This window comes from Musca autumnalis, unplaced genomic scaffold (genome assembly GCF_047663935.1).
Source record: "Musca autumnalis isolate F117 unplaced genomic scaffold, ASM4766393v1 scaffold_3, whole genome shotgun sequence".
Classification (NCBI taxonomy): Eukaryota; Metazoa; Arthropoda; class Insecta; order Diptera; family Muscidae; genus Musca; species Musca autumnalis.
The window spans coordinates 141,809,473-141,828,231 of NW_027411866.1; the positions used below are offsets into that span (position 1 = coordinate 141,809,473).

The 18,759-nt window shown below is 35.5% G+C and overlaps 1 protein-coding gene across 2 annotated transcripts in view; it reads left to right on the forward strand.

Moving 5' to 3' along the window:
• The window catches only part of Tbh (Tyramine beta hydroxylase), a 135,752-nt gene that overhangs the window by 101,093 nt on the left and 15,900 nt on the right, over nt 1-18,759 (forward strand). For both annotated transcript variants that reach the window (XM_073974586.1, XM_073974587.1), the window contains exons 6-8: nt 5,592-5,758; nt 7,942-8,124; nt 15,914-16,101. In XM_073974586.1, coding sequence (XP_073830687.1) covers nt 5,592-5,758; nt 7,942-8,124; nt 15,914-16,101 — 538 coding nt within the window. The remainder of the gene's footprint in view (nt 1-5,591; nt 5,759-7,941; nt 8,125-15,913; nt 16,102-18,759) is intronic.

Below are 18,759 nucleotides of genomic sequence, written 5' to 3' on the forward strand. Positions count from 1 at the left end.
AATATTTGATGGAGAAGTTTTTAACTAATGGGGACCATAAATTCCAAAGGACAACCAATATTGCCCGAAAATGTACATAAAAACTGAAGAAAATTCGTTTTATGAGGTAAACAAGTAAGAACGGCGTTAAGTTCGGCCGGGCCGAACTTGTTATACTCTCCACCACGAGCTGTAATGAAGTAAAAAGGAGCAATTAGTTTTAAAATACCGAAATTCGGGAGGTACCGCTCTATAAAGGCTATATCAAAACATCGATTTCTGGCGGAAAGTTTCTAGGTCCAAAGAAGACTAAATACCACACTTCCGATATTTCGGTACGATAATGTGGCTAAAGCCTTCAAAATACCGAAAATCAAGAGGTAAGCTTCTATGGGGGAATTGGAAGACATGGACCTATACTGATAATTCTCTTCTGGAATATTTTACAACCCCATGGAAAACAAAATAACAGATTTCAGTTATTTCAGAATTTCGAAAATCGAAGGTACCGTTCTATGGGGGCTATATCGAAACGTAAACGTATACCGACGAATTTCAGACGGAAAGGTTTTTACCTCCAACGTAGACTAAATACTAAATTTCAGCCATTTTGGCTGTGGCCACAAACCTTCAAAATATCGAAAATCGGGATGTACTGTTCTATAAGGGCAATATGAAGGCACACGGTGCTAAATCTCGATTCAAGTTGACATTTTGATGGGTTTTTAGGTTTTCACGATTTTGCTTGAAAACAGCAAATCCTATCAAAATGCGACTAAAAAAAATTTTGTAGCTATGAAAATTCTCTACACGACTGACTTAGTTTTTACCGTTATTGGGATATATAAGTTAAAATTAGGACAATGGATTGATTGTATCACCTCCTTATAAAACAAGGGCATGACTGCAATTTCCCAACTTAAACTTATATATCTCCAAAATGGTACAACCTAGAAAAAAATTACAAAAGCCAATCTTGTAGAGAATTTTTTCAGCTACAACATATTCGATAGACTCATTTCAAAGGATTTGCCGTTTTCAAGCTAAATCCTGAAAACCTAAGAAAAAATCTGAAAGCTTGATCTGAAACTCTATATCTTAAAAATTATAAAAGCTAGAAAAATGCCAGTAAGCAAATCTTGTACAGAATTTTCCCTGCTACAACATTTACATTAGTCCCATTTCGATAGGACTTGCTGTTTCTAAGCAAAATCGTGAAAACCTAAAAAAAGGCCAAAAATGTGAATTTTGATCGCGATTTATTCAACAATTCATCCAGCGATTTTTTCTTACTTTTGGATTTTTCTCTATAAACATTGCTGTTTCAGAATCCGCAAAAATTTCCCAGGTGTAAGCGGTTTTCATTAAAAGTTAGTTAGGGCACACCATACATGACATTCTCTATCTCAATAACGATAAAAACTACGAAGATATCATAAAAGTCAGTCTTGTGGAGAATTTTCATAGCTACAACATTTTCTTTAGCTCCATTTCGATAGGATTTGCGGTTTCCAAGCAAAACTGTGTAAGCCTAAACAACCCTTAAAATGTCAACTTGAATCGCGATTAATTCTCATCTATGAACATTGTAGTTTCAGAATTCGCAAAAACTTCCCAGGTGTAAGCACCAGGGCTGCGGAGTCGGAGTCGGAGTCTGGAGTCGGAGTCTAGCAAATTTTGCTGGAGTCGGAGTCGGAGTCTGGAGTTGTGAAAAAAGCTCGACTCCGACTCCGGGCAAAATGTTTTTTTCTACATTTATCAAAAGAGTTTTTATTTTTTTATGATAGAGAGATTAACTTTATTAACATTTTGATAAATCGTTTATTCATTTTATAGGAAATCTATGAGTAAACTTGTAAGCAAAGGATTTATTATATTTAGTAATGTTCCATGACAAAAGAATTATAATTGCATCTTTCAATATGAATCGATTTCTTAATATACCATCACATTTATGACAAAACTTATATACACTCTGGAATACTAGTTTTAGATCTCACATATTTATACTTCACAATATAATGTGGAAAAAGTATTATAAGTTTATTTTGTCCACAATTAAGGGGTTATGGTCACTTATTGCGCACGAAAAATGAAATTTTTCATGAATTTTTACAATTAATCTACCAATTTTTTCCAAAAGATATTGTTTTCATCTGATTTATAATACCTTGAGCTACTTTCAGATTTTTTTTTTTTTTTTTTGAAAAATATTGCACAGTTTTCTGACAAATGGCCACCTACGAAACACTGTTTATACCCTACACCACTATGTGGTAAGGGGTATTATGTGTTAGTGCATTTGTATGTAACATACAAAAGGAAGCGAGATAGACCCATAGTTCCTTCTAGGGATATACATAGAATCACTTTCTGACTCGATTTATGCATGTCCGTCCGTCCGTTCGCAACATACAGGTCGCATTTGTTGACCGATTTCGCTGAAAATTGGGGAATACCATTTTTTTAGCCGTCGGAAGATCAAGTTCGAAGATGGGCTATATCGGTCCAAGTTTTGGTATAGCCCCCATATAACGATACCTCCCGATTTAAGGTATTTTAGGGATCTTAGCCACATTTTTTGCCCAAACTAGCTGAAATTTTACATTTGAGGTTCTCAATGACCGCGAAATTGCTCCACTAAAAATTGTCAAGATAGGTCCACGGTACGGTATAGTCCCCATATAACGATACCTCCCGTTTTAAGGTATATTAGGGATCTTAGCCACATTTTTTGCTTGAACTATCTGAAATTTTACATATGTGGTTCACAGTGGCCACGAAATTTCGCCACTTAAAATTGTTAAGATAGGTTTATGCTTTTTTGTAGCCCCCATATAACGGCACCTCCCGATTTTAGGTATTTTAACGATTTTCCCCAAATATGGCTCCAATTTGCCATTTGGAGTTTAATGAGTTCAAAAAATTTACTTCAATGTTTGTTTTGGGTTATTAAAAAACTTCTGGTGTAGGGTATTACATAGTCGGCCCCGCCCGACTTTGGTCTTTTCCTACTGGTCTTGCAGTTTGCGGTGACCACTGAAGCTCGAAAACGAATAAACCGATCAGCATATGTTTTTGTGGGATCATTAAGAACATAATAATCGTGTATTTAAGCGAAACGAATTAAAAAATATGCATTTAAAAAAAGGGAACTGTAGAAGTCAAAATTTCGCTTTCGTAAAATCTGTAAGTAACAAATTACTGTTGGCATACCCATCTTCATATTTCGACAAAATAAAACGAAAAAGATATGTGACCCGTCCCACAGAGGGGAAATTTGTGTTAAAAGTTGATCAAAAGTCCTAGAAAGCTCATTTATACTTCGATTGATATAATATTTTGCACAAAGCATATCTTTTGCACAAGGATTAATCCTATAGAAAATAATGAAAATCGGTCCAGATTTGGATGCAGCTTCCATATATATTCGCATCTGATATGAGATAAAAATGCACCAAAATCACTGAAATTTTACACATGCAACCTGAACTAGCCTTAAAAAACATTGAGCCAATCTTCAAACAAATCAGTACAGATGTATATATAGTCCCATATACATATATTTCATTCCAAATTTTATTTTTTGAAATTTACTTAAATAAAATTTTTCTCAATTCACATGAGGAAAGCCGTGAATGTTTCTGAATAATGCAAACATATTTGATAGGTGTTGGTTTAGTTTGATAAATTAGAGCCCCGGTTATAACGCGGAGCAAAATTTAGTGTGAGTAAACCTTTCAATTCCATATAAAAATATTTCATATTTTAGTTGAGAAAAATTAGATTTTTTCGGAATGGCGCAAATATGCGCAATTTTTTATGATTGAATCTGATATTCGAGGCTCAATCGCATAAAACATTAAAAGAAACTATGGTCGGAAAACGACGGAGAAATAGACTTTTTCACTATTGAAATTGTAGTAATCTTAAAAATGATCATAAACAATTTTCATAAAGAGGATATATATTACCATTATTAAAGAGCAAAGATGTAAAATCAATCTGAAAATTTTAAATGCTAATCTTGTTCGGAGACTGTACAAAAACAATAAATCTTGAAAAATATTAGTTTTCGCGAAAATAATGTCATTTTAATGTTCACCTAATTTAGTTAGTTTTCGAAAATTTACTGTTTGTTTTCAGTAAGGCTGAGTTCAATCGACTGCTGCATTGGATTGGTTAATCTTACAAAGTCGAGGATGGTTATAGCAAATGTAGAAAAGAGTCTGGTTGTCGTTTATCAACATTTTTTCATAAAAAAAACGATTTTCATATTTTGAGTTTTGAGAAACTTTATGCCTATGTTTCCCCTCTGTGCGTCCGTACAAAAAAAAAAAATTAATCAAACTCGTCAATTCTACTTGTTTTTGTTTTAAATTGATAATCGGAGGGTATACTCGTACATATATTTCGGCAAAATCTACTGAAACTTTCTAAATTCTTTCTGTTGTTGTTGTTCTTTTTGATATAAGATACAGCAGATTCAATATGGAACATCAATTTTACATCGCATTGCATTACAAATTGTCTTAGAGAAAAGAACACATAAGCATATAGGGTCCTAGTATAGGAAAAGTTGAAAAATTTAGCAAATTTTATTAATTTTTAGTGGTATAGGAAGTTACCCTCGGAGTCGACTCCGGAGTCGGAGTCGTGACAAAAAACTGGCCTGGAGTCGGAGTCGGAGTCGAAGGAAAAATGGCTCGACTCCGAAACCCTGGTAAGCACCTACCATTTAAATTTGCTTCAAGAGCACCGTGGGCATGGACCTATATCTAAAAACTTCAGGTGGAAAGTTTTGTACCCCATACGAAGACTAAATACCAAATTTCAGCCATTTCTGTGGAATCATAAGGCCACAACAATCAAAATACTAAAAATCGGAAAGTATTGTTCTATGGGGGCCCTATACAAACAAATTTCTTATGGAAAATTGTATATCCCGAATAAAGACTAAATACCAAATTTCAACAATTTCAGTGGAATAATGATCTCACAAGCATCAAAATACCGCAAATCTGGATATGGGGGCTATATTAAGGCGTGGACCTATACCGACAAATTTCGTATGGAAAGTTTTCTACCCCAAATGAAGACTAAATACCAAATTTCAGCCATTGTGACCACAACCTTCAAAATGCCAAAAATCTGGAGGTACCGTTCTATGGGCGCTATATGAAGCCGTGGACCTATACCGACAAAATTCTGGGAGAATATTGTATACTCCCAGCCATTTCGGTGAGATAACGAAGCTAGGGCTTTCAAAATAACGAAAATCGGGTGGTACCGTTCTATCTATCTTACGGTGGATGTTATAAAATCCAAATAATTAGCCATACATCCTATTTTATTTCGCCTCTAAAATATTGTTATCCAGTGTGCAATATACATATTATTATTTTTTTTGTAAGTGTATCATTCTGCACTTCTTCAGTTGCCTACCAATGTTTGCAACCAATGCAAAAAATACCATCATCGTCAGCATCATCATTAATTTTACTTTCGCTAACGACATTTTCTTCTTTTACTTTGCCATCGTATCATCTCGTCACCTCTTTCACTAGAGCTCCCCTTTCAATTTATTACCTCGTTTCTTTTCCCCGTAACAGGTCATATCGACAGTTCTGGAATGCACATTAAAATGGTTTCCAAACTTAGGCAATTTGATGCCGGCGTCATGGAATTGGGCTTAGAGTATACGGACAAAATGGCCATACCACCTGGGCAGGTTGCCTTTCCTTTGAGTGGTTATTGCATTGCCGAATGTACGGAATTGGTAAGTAGATGGATGGGTATAGTGAATATTATTAACGTTCTAATACTGTGTTGAGTTTCATTTTTATTGGGATTCAAGGTGCGGCAGCTCAAAAAGTTCATTATTATAAAATTGTTTGCGTTTTATTCTTTATTGGCAGTTTATATGTGCCTTTTAATTAAATTAATTGCACATATTTTTACTAATTATGTCAGGAAGTAAAGTTATTGGACGCAGATCAAATTTAGGCTAAGTGTAATTTTAGTGTAATTCTGGAAATATTTAATTAATATTTTCATTAAAAAAATATTTTGTACATATATGTATGTGCCGTCGCTTATGTGTTCAATTTGTCATTTTGAACATTTTATATAAAGAATCTAGCCGACCTAGTCCGCGTTGCTGGCCCTTGAAACAGTTTAATGTTACCTTTTTAAGTCTATTATATTTGTTTTTGCATCGCAAAATAGTCGGGGTTTGCAAGTGCCTATAAATAAAAATTCTTCAGAAATGTTAATGTCGATATGCAATTTTAATATACCGCCAAAGAACTGCTGATTAGTATAACTGGAAGTGTTTGTCTGAAATCTAAACATGAATTGCTTCTTATATCCTTTAAGAATCGATCTAAAGCTTATATGGAATTTGTATGTGCCATCGTACATTCGTTCCAAATGATAACTTCTATTTAATATTTCAAATGAATGTCTAGGGGCAACTTAAGGGCCGACTTCTACCTTCTTATATACCTGATAGAGCTATAGCTATTGATATGTTACCTTCCAATCTTAACACTTGCTTTCCAATAAGACCAAAGCTTCATTATGCATATCATCTAGTATTTCCAAATATTTGTAGTATATGTAAGAAAGTGGGAGTGGTCGGGTATTATGGCTAAAATATGTACCCAGGGTTGGGAAAACGGACGGGTTCGTAAGTTTTACATATAAAGCGAATTTAAAATAGGGCACAGGGGATAACCCGCTCCTCCGAAATTCAACAAAATATATATCCATGTACGTCGTCTGAAAATCGGCTCAGAAATTTTGGAGATATAACATATTTAAAAAAAGTGGGCGTTGTCGGGACTTAAGGCCACAAATAAATGCCTAGGGTCGGAGACACAAAAACCATTGTCTATTGAATTAATTTCAAACCCCGCCCGCCGAAATTCAACAAAATGTATAGCTTATTTTCACCAGGGGACATCTGAAAATTACTTGAAAATCCGTTCCGAAATTTTGTAGATGTAACATATTTTAAAAAGGCATAGTCGAGCGTTTATGTCCCAAATAAGGACTTAGGGTATAAGTAGTTTTGGTATTCAGCCCCCAAATGAGTACCTAGGGTCGGAGACACAACCACCATTGCCTCGCAAATTAATTTTCTCACCGATAAAATAGCGTTTGTAAAAAAGGGCACAGGAGAGGTACCTCGCCTTACATGTGTATTATGTACTGAGAAACGATTCTAGATAGGACACTTGTTAAGAAAAAGGCTTCAAAAATACTTCATATCTGCAAATTTGCAATAATGTTTGTGCAAATAGAAGTTATCAAACTCAGCCTTTGTCTTCTAGCCGTTCACATCCAATATGCCTGACGAGCTGAATTAAACTACTAGCGAAATGATCGTAGCATATTGGTTGGGTGTGTGGGACTTCGCTAGAATTCACTTTTCCAATACAAAACTTTTTAGGTCATGTTAGCTCGATTAATTCAGTGAATTAAAAACTTTCATAAATAATGACCTTCGTCCTAATAAGACTACAATAAAATAAATAAACACTTTTTCATTTCCTTATTTTATAACTCTACATAATAGCTTTGTTCCAAAACTAACAAGTTTTTACATTTTTTACGACTTTTACACATTTTACTGAAAACCCGTTCCCGTGCACAAAACAGTTGTAAAATGTTCACTTCTCTTTAACCAAAAATATCGCTCTCTCTTTAAAAACTTTTTACTCGACAAATTTGAGCATATAAAAAATAATAACATTGATTGGCTGGTACGCCGACTTATACATTTGTTCCAACTTTTTTGATGTTTTTTTTTCCATTTTTGCGTTCCCGAACGACAAGAATTTTTCTCCCTTTTACGAGTTTTACTATTAAAAAGTACGGGAACAAAGCTAATATGTTCCAATATATAAATAAAAAAAAAATATAATTTATGTGTAAATCCCTTTTATTTTTTTCCAGGCTTTACCTCCATCTGGTATTGTGGTTTTTGGCTCACAGCTGCATACACATTTGCGTGGTGTTCGAATATTAACACGACATTTCCGGGGATCCGAAGAATTGCGAGAACTTAATCGTGATGACTTTTATTCACATCATTTTCAGGAAATGCGAAATTTGCATTACAAGCCGCGAGTTTTACCGGTAAGTTAAACATCGGTTCATATATAGATGTAGATCGCATATATGTTCGCCCGATTTAAAAAAAAAAAATAATGCACAAAACACGCAAATTCTGTCCAATTTTGATGAAATTTAGAACTTGTGACAGAATTCAGCCTAGAAATAATTTAGCCAAGTTATATTGAAATTGGTTCAGATTTGGATATAGCTCCCATATACATTTAGGTCCGATTTTAGGAATTCGGTGCATCAATCTCGCTATGTATGTCCAATTTTGATGAAATTTAAAATGTGTGACGGAATTAGGTACAGAAAAAAGATTGCCAAATCATATCGAAATCGACTAAAATTTAAATATAGCTCACAAATATACAATTTCGTCCGATTTCATGTAATTGATGGACCAAACACGAAAATTCTGGCCCAGTTTTATGAAATTTGGAAAATATTACGGAATTAGTACTAAAAATAAGTTTGTCATGTTATATCGGTTCAGATTTGAATATATCTCCCATACAAAATGTTCATCCCAATTGATGTTTATTCTACACCAAATTCGTAAAAAAGTCGTTGACTCATCTCTTAAATTATCCAGAAATTCAGTACATTACATGTTTGGGCCGAATCTTCCACTCCAAAGAACCTTCAACGACACCACAGCCTACATCAAAAAACATAACTTTATTAATCTAATGTAATAAAGTTATGTTTTTTGATGTAGGCTGTGGTGTCGTTCAAGGTTCTTTGGAGTGGACAGTTTTAATAAAATCTTCATTTACATACCATTAGCCGGGTTTTTCATATCTAAAAATATATATTACTAGCAAAATGCCCTCTACTTCGTACGCGGAAAAGGAATAATGTTGAAATAAACAATATTTAATATGAAAATGGTGAACACTGAAAATTTTTATGAACTAATACTACCTATTTTAATTTATATTTAATTTCATTTAAGTACTGTTCGCACATCTTTAGTTCGAGTTTCCAAAAAACTACCTTATCCACCCTTACGTATCAACAGCGACCCACATATTAAATTTCAGATTTATTACTTTACCAGTTTGCTAAATACCGCACGGCATTCGAATTTCCAAGATTGCGATTTCATTTCGCAGATACACTCCCAGAACCCGAATAGGCATTGTCCTATTTATTGGCTGCAAATTGGTACCCCGGTTTAGGGTATTTTGAATATTTTATCCTCATTTTTTAACCGAAGTAGCTATAATTTCAGATTTTGTGATATCAAAATGTAGAAAGCCTGTATTAAAAAATTTTACTTAATGCGCACGCTTTGACATGGACCCTATATAACTGTTGATTTTGAGACAATAGTCGCATAGATCTTCGTTTTCAAATGAACTTACTAAATCGTTCAGAATAAAAAAAATGTGTAAAGATACGCTTAACAACTTAAACCAAATTCTGTGTCATTTAGTACTTTTCGTACACTTACGATACGTATTTCCACATCCATATCTCAACCATACACACCAACAGCGACTAAAATACCAAATTTCCGAATTCCACCTCTATTTATATACGAAATTTAGTACCATTTAGTACTTTTCGTACGAATTTCAATTACTATATCAATCCTCCACTCCAACAGTAATCTTAATTCTATATTTCTGGATTTTTTCCTGATTTTTTCCTGAATATTGAATTAAGATTACTTTTCATACATATAAGTACGAATTTCCAAAACTACCTAAACTCTCCACTCCAACAGTAATCATAATTCCGAATTTCAGGAGTCCACCAAATTGTACCAAAGTTGGTACCATTAAGTAGTTTTCGTACACGTAAGTACGAATTTGCGAAACTACCTAAACCCTCCAATCCAACAGTAATCATAATTCCAAATTTCAGGATTCCGTTCACAAAAATCCAAATTGTACCAAATTTAGTACCACTTGCCACACATAGGTACGAATTTCCAAAACCACCTGCATATCCTACTCCTACACTTCAACAGTAATCATAAGTCCAAATTACAGGCTACCAGCTCTATCCGGTCTCCAAATCAAAATTGTACCAAATTTGGTACCATTTAGTATTTTCGTTCACATATGTATGTACGTTTTACCAAAACGACCTCACTCCTCAACAGTAATCATTATTCCAAATTTTAAGCTATACTTCTCGATCTGTTCGACCAAATCCAAATTGTACAAAATTTGGTATCGTTTAATATTTTTTATCCTACAGTCTAACAGTAATCTTAATTCCAAATTTCAGGTTTCCAGACCTATCAGTTCACCCAAATCCAAGTTGTACTAAATTTACTACCATTTAGTACTTTTCGTACACATAAGTACTTCCTTTAGCAAAGGTCACACTAAAGTGGTTTCATCACGTCAGCCACTTCATGATATTGCTCTAGTAAGGGGCACGATCAAGGAACCCTTGATTTCATAACATTGTTTCAACAAAAACTCTCTAAAGTGACCAAGGACTTATATCAATCCCGTTCATAATATGCAATTGGTACCAAATATAGTAATGTTTAGTACTTTTCGTACACTTAAAGGTGGAATTTCCAAAAACCCTTTGGTACATCTTTCTAACTCTTCAATAGTGACCCTCATTCCAATATATTTACTACTATTCATACCCTTCTAGTTCGAATTTCCAAAATCCCAGTCTTATCTCACCCCTACACCAACAACAACCCACACCCAAAATTTCAAGATTCTAGCTTCAGCGGTTTCGTCTGGGCGATGATAAGTCAGTCACTCAGTCATCACTAAGCTCTTTTATATACATTGACTTTCACTGAAAATTATGGAACATGTAATAAAAAATGTAATCGTTGATAACTTCGAAACGATTGAGATTTTTTAACAATTCAAATATAATCCCAGCAAAATGTTCGATGCCAAAGATGCCATTTAATCATGGGTGCAAGTGAGCTCACATGTCATCTTTTTAGCATCTTCATCGATGAATTTTATATGAGCGTGGACCCCAAAAGATGATATTCATTTTTGGATCCAAAGCATGTCATTTACACCAATGCTTTGGCATGTCATTTCCACCAATGCTTTTGGCATGCAATTTTAACAACCCTTTGCAATACATTATCATTAAGACGACAGTTTTAACAACGTTGGTTATGATTTCGAGTCTCCGACAACACCAAGCCTATTGAAAACAATTAATCTCATATATTTAGGAAAAATTTTATAAATAAAACCACAAAATTCATCTCTATTGGATCGATGGAATGGGTTCAAATGCTGATGATAAGATCGGATCTTTCACGACTTTTTTGCATGGGTTCAAAAGCTGATGAAAAGATCGGATCTTTCACGACTTCCTTTGCATTGGTTCAAATGATAATGAAAAGATCGGGTCTTTCACGACTTCGTTTGAACCAATTCAAAAGATGCCATGAAATCACGTCATCGCACAAAACCCCTTCCTTCAAATTTTGCTGGGATTTTGTAGGCTTTAAGATGGCATAGACAAATATTTCATTTACAGTTATAACGGGTGATCCAACAAGAGGTACTTTTTTTAACAGCCATTTTTTAACAGATCACGCGTGTTCATGTTGTGTTTGTTTAGTACTGTTTGACGTTTTATAATGTAAAAGCTTGCGCTTCTACAACGTTTCCCAGCAAAATGTTCGATGCAAAAGATGTCATTCAATCATAAGGTGCAAGAGATCTGGCATGTCATCTTTTTAGCATCTTCATTGATGAATTTTATATGAGCGTGGACCCCAACAGATGCTATTCATTTTGGGATCCAAAGCATGTCCTTTACACCAATGCTTTGACATGTCATTTTCACCAATGCTTTGGCATGTCATTTCCACCAATGCTTTGACATGTCATTTTCACCCTTTGCAATGACATTATCACTACGACGAGAGTTTTTACAACATTGGTCGCGATTTCGAGTCTCCGACAAAATCAAGCCTATTGTAAATAATTAATCTTATATATTTAGAAAAATGTGTATAAATAAAAACACAAAATGCATCTATATTGGTTCGATGGAATGGGTTCAAATTCTGATGAAAAGATCGGATCTTTCACGACTTCCATTGCATTGGATCAAATGCTAATGAAAAGATCGGATCTTTCACGACTTCGTTTGAACCATTGCAAAAGATGTCATGAAATCACGTCATCGCATGGAACCCCTTCCTTCAAATTTTGCTGGGTTACAAATCGTTCAACTTTATTACAAAAATTCGTGTTATGCGGGGAGTGTGCTTCGATCCTAATTTTGTTTAGTTATGAAGCACATTTCTGGCTTTATTGGTATGTAAAAAAGCAAAATTGCCACATTTGGGAAGAAGAGCAATTTAATGAGATTCAAGAGCTACCACTTCATTCAGAAAAAATAACGGTTTGTGGGTCAGTAGAATCGTCGGACCCTATTTCTTGAATTCCGCTTAGGAATTCATCGTCAATGGCGACCATTATTTGCGCACTGACAACCGACTATTTGATGTCTGAAATTGAAGCTCTTAATCTTGGCGACATTTGATTTCAACAAAACGGCGCCACTTCCCACGCATCGCATCAATCAATGGATTTATTTTTATTGAAAGAACACTTCGGTGAGCACGTTTTGGACCAGTCGATTGGCCACCAAGATCGTCTCATATCACTCCGTTCGACTTTTTCCTGTGAGAATATGTAAAGTCAAAATTGTATGCGGATAAAGCAGCTTCGATTCCGATCTTAGGGGAAAGCATCAGACGTACCATTCGCCAGTTACCAGTCGAAAAGCTTGAACGAGTCATTGAAAATTGAACTCAATGGATGGACCGTCTGAGACGTAGCCTCGTAGCACTTCCCCATCAAAAATTGTCAATATGTATAGCCCCCACAAAACGATACCTTCCGATTTCAGATATTTTAAAAATTTTAGCTAAACTTTTTTATCGAACAATCCGTAATTTGACATTGGAGATTCCCAGTGGTCACAAATTTTCTCCACTATATAGATAATTTTTTCGTGAAACTTTTCTACCTATTGAAAAGTAGAAATGCCAAGTTACAGTCACTACAGTGGCCGTATGGCAATACCTTAAATACGTAAAATCCTCATTACCTCTTCTACGGGGGTTATCTTAAAACGTGAATTTATACCCACAATTATATGTAGGCATGTTTTATATCCATATCGAATACTAAATACCAAATTTAAGTCATTTCGATAGGGTAATATGGCCAGAAACTTCAAAATACCTCCCGAGGTACATTTTTATAGCGGATATATCAAAACGTGAACCTGTATCGACAATTCTCTGCAGGAATGTTGTATATTCCAATTTCTGTAGATTTATGTGGTTAAATCATAAAAATATAACGAAAATCGGGGGATATCGTTCTATGGGGACTATATCAAAACATGGAACTATACCGACAAATTTCTCGGGGAAAGTATTGTAGCCACAAAGAAGACCAAATATAATTTTTCAGCCAGTTCATGAGGGTGAAACCTTCAAAATTTACAAAATCTAGGGGTTTCTATGGGGTCTATGTATATCAAAATGTGGACCTATACGCACAAACGTCTGGGGGAAAATTTTGTAGCTTCAAAGAAGACTTAACACCAAATTTCAGACATTTCGGTGAGATAATAGCAACGTTATCTCACCTTCAAAAAACCGTAAATCGGGATGTACCTTTTATGAGGACAATATCAAAACGTGGACAGCGGATTTTTAGAGCTCTCGGGACATTTTTTCCGGAAGTACTGACTTCAGGCGCAAGTCAACACTTCCTGAAAAAAATGTCCCGAGAGCTCTAAAAATCCGCTATGCCACCATATGTAGTGGCTGAACCGCACCGTTTCAGAATTTGGCAGTTGTAATATTTTGTGCAAATTTGAATTCGAGTTCTAAGAAGGATCATATCTGTCCACTCCTTTAGATACCTACCCCACAAAAGTTCAACACTTTTCATTAAAATGGTACACACGATTACTCTCGAAGTTAGTAACCGATTTGGTCCATACTTTGCACATCGTTATATTTCTACGAGACATAGCTTCGAAAATCGGCTATATATGTCAACTTCTTCGAGTACACAAAATTTCGTAAAAATTCAGTTTTGGGCTGCTATCGAATCGTGTGTTGTAACAACTTTTATTCGCTGCCACATTGCCACAGCCGACTGATACTTTCTTACTTCTTTTTTGTCCAAACATAGTTTAAGTTCGCAGATAAGCCATATCGGTCCACTCCTTCAAAAGTTCAAAAATGTTCGGAAAAATTGCGCACGATAACTCTTGAAAGGAGTGACCTATTTGATCCATACTTTACACACCCTTATATGTCTACCAGACATAAAACAGATTCGAATATGGACTATATTTGTCCGCTCTTTCGGGAACCTCCCACACAAAATTTCGGATAAGTTCACTTTAAGGCCTGCATTCGCTGCCTCAATTACGATGGTAAAAGTTTTTCAGGAGCGAGTCAATGCTTCTTGAGAAAACAGCCGGAAAGGTGTACACATCCCTATGGTACTAAATGTAGTGGCTGGAGAGCACAATTACTCACGAACTGATCAACCGGTTTAGTCCAAAATTGGACCTTCATCATATTTTGTCCGAACATAGTTTCAATCCGAATATTGGCAAAAATTCCAGTACTTCCTTCCCCCCAATATTTAAAAATTCACTAAAATGGTAAACTCTCTTGAACATGGCAACCAATTTGGTCCAAGCTTTGGATCTCCTAATATTTTGTCCAAATTTAGTGTAACTTATAAAATGGTCCATATCCGTCCGCTCCTTAGGGCACCTACCCCACAAAAGTTCAGCATTTGTGTCTAAGTGCAGTTAAGGGTCTGTTCGAAGATCCTTTGGAAATGTAAACCGATGTTGTTCGTTGTGGTCCTGTTTGCAGCGATAAAATGTTTTCCGTGGACAAGTCCATGTTTCCTGGTATACTGGTCCAAAAGTTATACGATGACCCACTGAAATGACTAGAAGGTGCCAAATCTATCGAAAAAATATGACTCCCAAAATAAGATTCCCTTCCATAATTAACTATGCCGGTCCATTCCTTCAAGTCCTCCTTAACCCTCATCCATATTTTTGTCTGCAATTTCAAAGGTCCAAACAGGGCCATAAAATTCTGAAAAGACCCTAAATACATTCGATCTGCCCGTAGATGAAAGTTTCAATTCACATAGGCTGAGGGTATATACCTATCGGCAAAGCCGACTGATACTTTCTTTTACTTGTTTTGCACTAATTATTGTCCAGCCGCTTTTACATTATCCTGTTTCTTTTACAGTTTAAAGTAGGTGAACATCCTTGAAAATGTGTTTTACTTATTTCGTATTACGTATTGTTGTGTGGTGGCACATGGTCAGTGCTGTCAGACGTCTTTCTTACTTATTTACAATATGTCTTTGTTACAATAGCTGATCTGATTTAGATTCAAATCTTGTAGCAATCTCATTTTCTTTGCATTTTTTTTTTCGTCACAATTCTTGTCAAGAATCTTTCGTGACATTGATTGACAATATTGTTCTATCCTGTTGTGTGGGTGGAATAAACTTAGCCGTCAACATCATTATTTTAAATTAGGACTTGATGATGTTGTTGAACGATGCTGCTAAGGACAAACGGGGTTTGCTATAATATACCACTGAAGATGTTTAGGTTAGACACATTAAAACAATGACCTTTGTTTGGGAAACGTTTACATAGTTTTCTTCATATTTTCTATAAAATATCCTTTCTTCTAATTTTTCATAAAGTCTTAAATATTCATTTTTTTTAAATTATTTGGTTTTTATTCTCATTTGTTTTGTACATTTTCTAGGGCGATGCCTTGGTTACCACCTGCTACTACAATACCATTGGCTATGAAAAGGCCACACTTGGCGGTTTTTCCATTAGCGATGAAATGTGCGTTAATTACGTTCACTACTATCCGGCCACAAAACTTGAAGTTTGCAAAAGCTCTGTATCAGAGGATGCCCTGGAGAATTATTTCATTTATATGAAAAAGTAAGTATAGAGAGTTGGAAAAATGGGAATTTAAATTATGTTGCGGGTGTAGAAGGATGGCGAAATAAGGCAATGCCACCACGACCAGTGGTTATATGAAGACAAAAACAACGTGAATAATTTTGAGGGATTTTTTGTAATATTTTGTAATAATTTAGTTCCTGTATTATATTTATATTCATTAACTTCGAATCTTGTGGTTGAAACACATTTTTGCCAAGAAGTTTCTATTCGGCTAATTAAATTAAAAACGGGAGAACTCCTAAACAACATTCTCCCAGCAAAAACTTCAAAATAACGGGTATTTACTACTTTGGTAGACGTAACTACCAAATATATAGAGACTTTAAAATAAAATAACAAATTGGCGTGGGAATTAAAAACCTCTATGATGTTTTGCTCTTCTGGCCATAACCTCCATTTAGCCCAGACGAAAGCTAAACTTGGAAACTGGCATATATACGTAAACCATACTGGTATGCCTGATGATCGGACTCAACCAACCGTGAATCGTAGCATAATGGTTGAATGTGTGGGACTTCGGGGGATTCCTAATTTTTCAATGTACCTCTTAGGTCATAACCGCCTTAATAAGGCAAAAATAAACTGATTTCAGCATGAGCCATTCTGAGATTCGAACCTGGGTCTCCGACAACAAGGTTGCCGGCATCTCGGCGTTCTAATACCCTAGACAGACGGCAACGTTAAGTTGCATTAAGACGTGTATTTAATTTTACCCTGACAGGCTGCAGTTTCTGCAATTATGAATCAGCTGATTGTTGGTTAACATGTATTTTGTTGTTTTAACTGCAAATTTTTGATTGCATTGCAATATCTATTTCTTGATACTCAGTGCAAATCAATAGAATGTTGCTACAGTATTGCCATATTAAAATTAGTAAATGCAGTTTAAATACAGTTCGATTTTGTGCATTAAGAATTAGGATAATGCACGAATTAATTTAAATAATACCCTAGACAGACGGCATTTAAATTTTGCCCGACAGACGACAGTTTCTGCATTTACGAAACAGCTGATTGCTGGTAGACAACTGTTTTGTTGTTTTTTGCGCTGCAATTTGCTGTTTTCCTTGTGTCTCAGAGCATGAATATGCTCTCTCTCTCTCCTACACATAGATGGGCTTTCTCGCACGACAGCGTTGCTGTGGTTTGTTTCTCTTTTTCGTTGTTACAACTAGTGTTGGGCAATCTCGTTCATTGAGCGGATCGATCTTTTTCATTCCGTTCACCAAAAAGATCCGGGTCATTTACTTCTTTCGTTGGCTCTTTTTCGTTCAACAATACATTTGACTGTATTATTTTCTTTTGAAGTCGTTCGTTCTCTGCTGCATATGACTCCGTCGTTCTTTTCACCGAATCGTTCTTTTGAAAATGTTCGTTCACGAATGACACAACTGTTGTGTTACTTGCTTGTTTGTGTGCTAATGGGGGTGGTTTTGTTTCTGAACGTAGTGGTGGTGGTGGTTTTGATATGAAAGAACCAGATGAACGAATGATGCAAAAGAGAGACCGAGATCTGCTACTGAATGAGGTGAGTTACTGAGCGAGAGTAGCTCTCTGAATCATTGTTTGTTTTGTGTGGAAATTTGTGCTGCTTCCGCTAACGCAGCGTTTGTTTAGAGCAAAACCAATGCTGCTAATTTTGTAAGCAGCAATGACTCGTCCATCGGGGATCTAAATGAACGATATAAAAGAATGAGCTGGATACGCATCCGTTCGTTCTTTTCACGGAATCGTTCCTTTGAGCCGGTTCGTTCATGAACGACACAACTCTAGTTACAAGATAAATAAACATTTACGGGTTGTTTTGTTATTTTATTTTTAATAAAATCATTTGTTGTAATTGTTTAGATGTCGTCTGTGTGTTAAAAATATTAAAAAAGTTAAACAATTCTAACAGAAACGCAGTTTTATTTTTCCCTTAAAAAATATTTAAGAGTAATTTTGACCATCTATGCTCCTACATGAATATGGGTTCTCTTTTACGGTATTGCCAATGCAAATTAACGCTACCATCTGTCTAGGCTATAAAGGAGTTAATGCAAATTAACGTTGTCGTCCATCTAGGGTATAAGCCACCAGCAACTTGTCAAAATTTCCGATGACAAATATTGATGATCAAATCTTCTAATACAGAAGGACAAGTACAAATAACGATGGAAAAAGCAAGTAAGAACGGAGATAAGTTCGGCCGCGCCGAACCTTTTATACCATCCAACACGAACCACTTTAAATGGTGGCTACGGTTAAATGGGGCTATCGCAAAACGTTAACCAATACTGTCTGATTTTTTGCAAGGGATGAAATTTCAGTTACTCCGTTTGAATAATTTGGCTACAACTTTCAAAACACTGAAAATCGGAGGATACCGTTCTATGAGGGCTATAAGAAGACGTGATCCTATACCAACAAGTTTCTGGTGGAAAGTCTTATGCCCCAACGAAGACTAAACACCGAATTTAAATCATTTCGGTGGGATTTTGTATCCAACATTTTCAAAATACGGAAAATTTGGTGGGATGTTTAGGCCACACTCTTCAAAATACAGAAAATCGGCAGGTACCGTTCTATGGGGGCTATATGAGACCGTGGACCTATACCGACAAATATCAGGTTGAAAGTTTTGTACCCAGAACG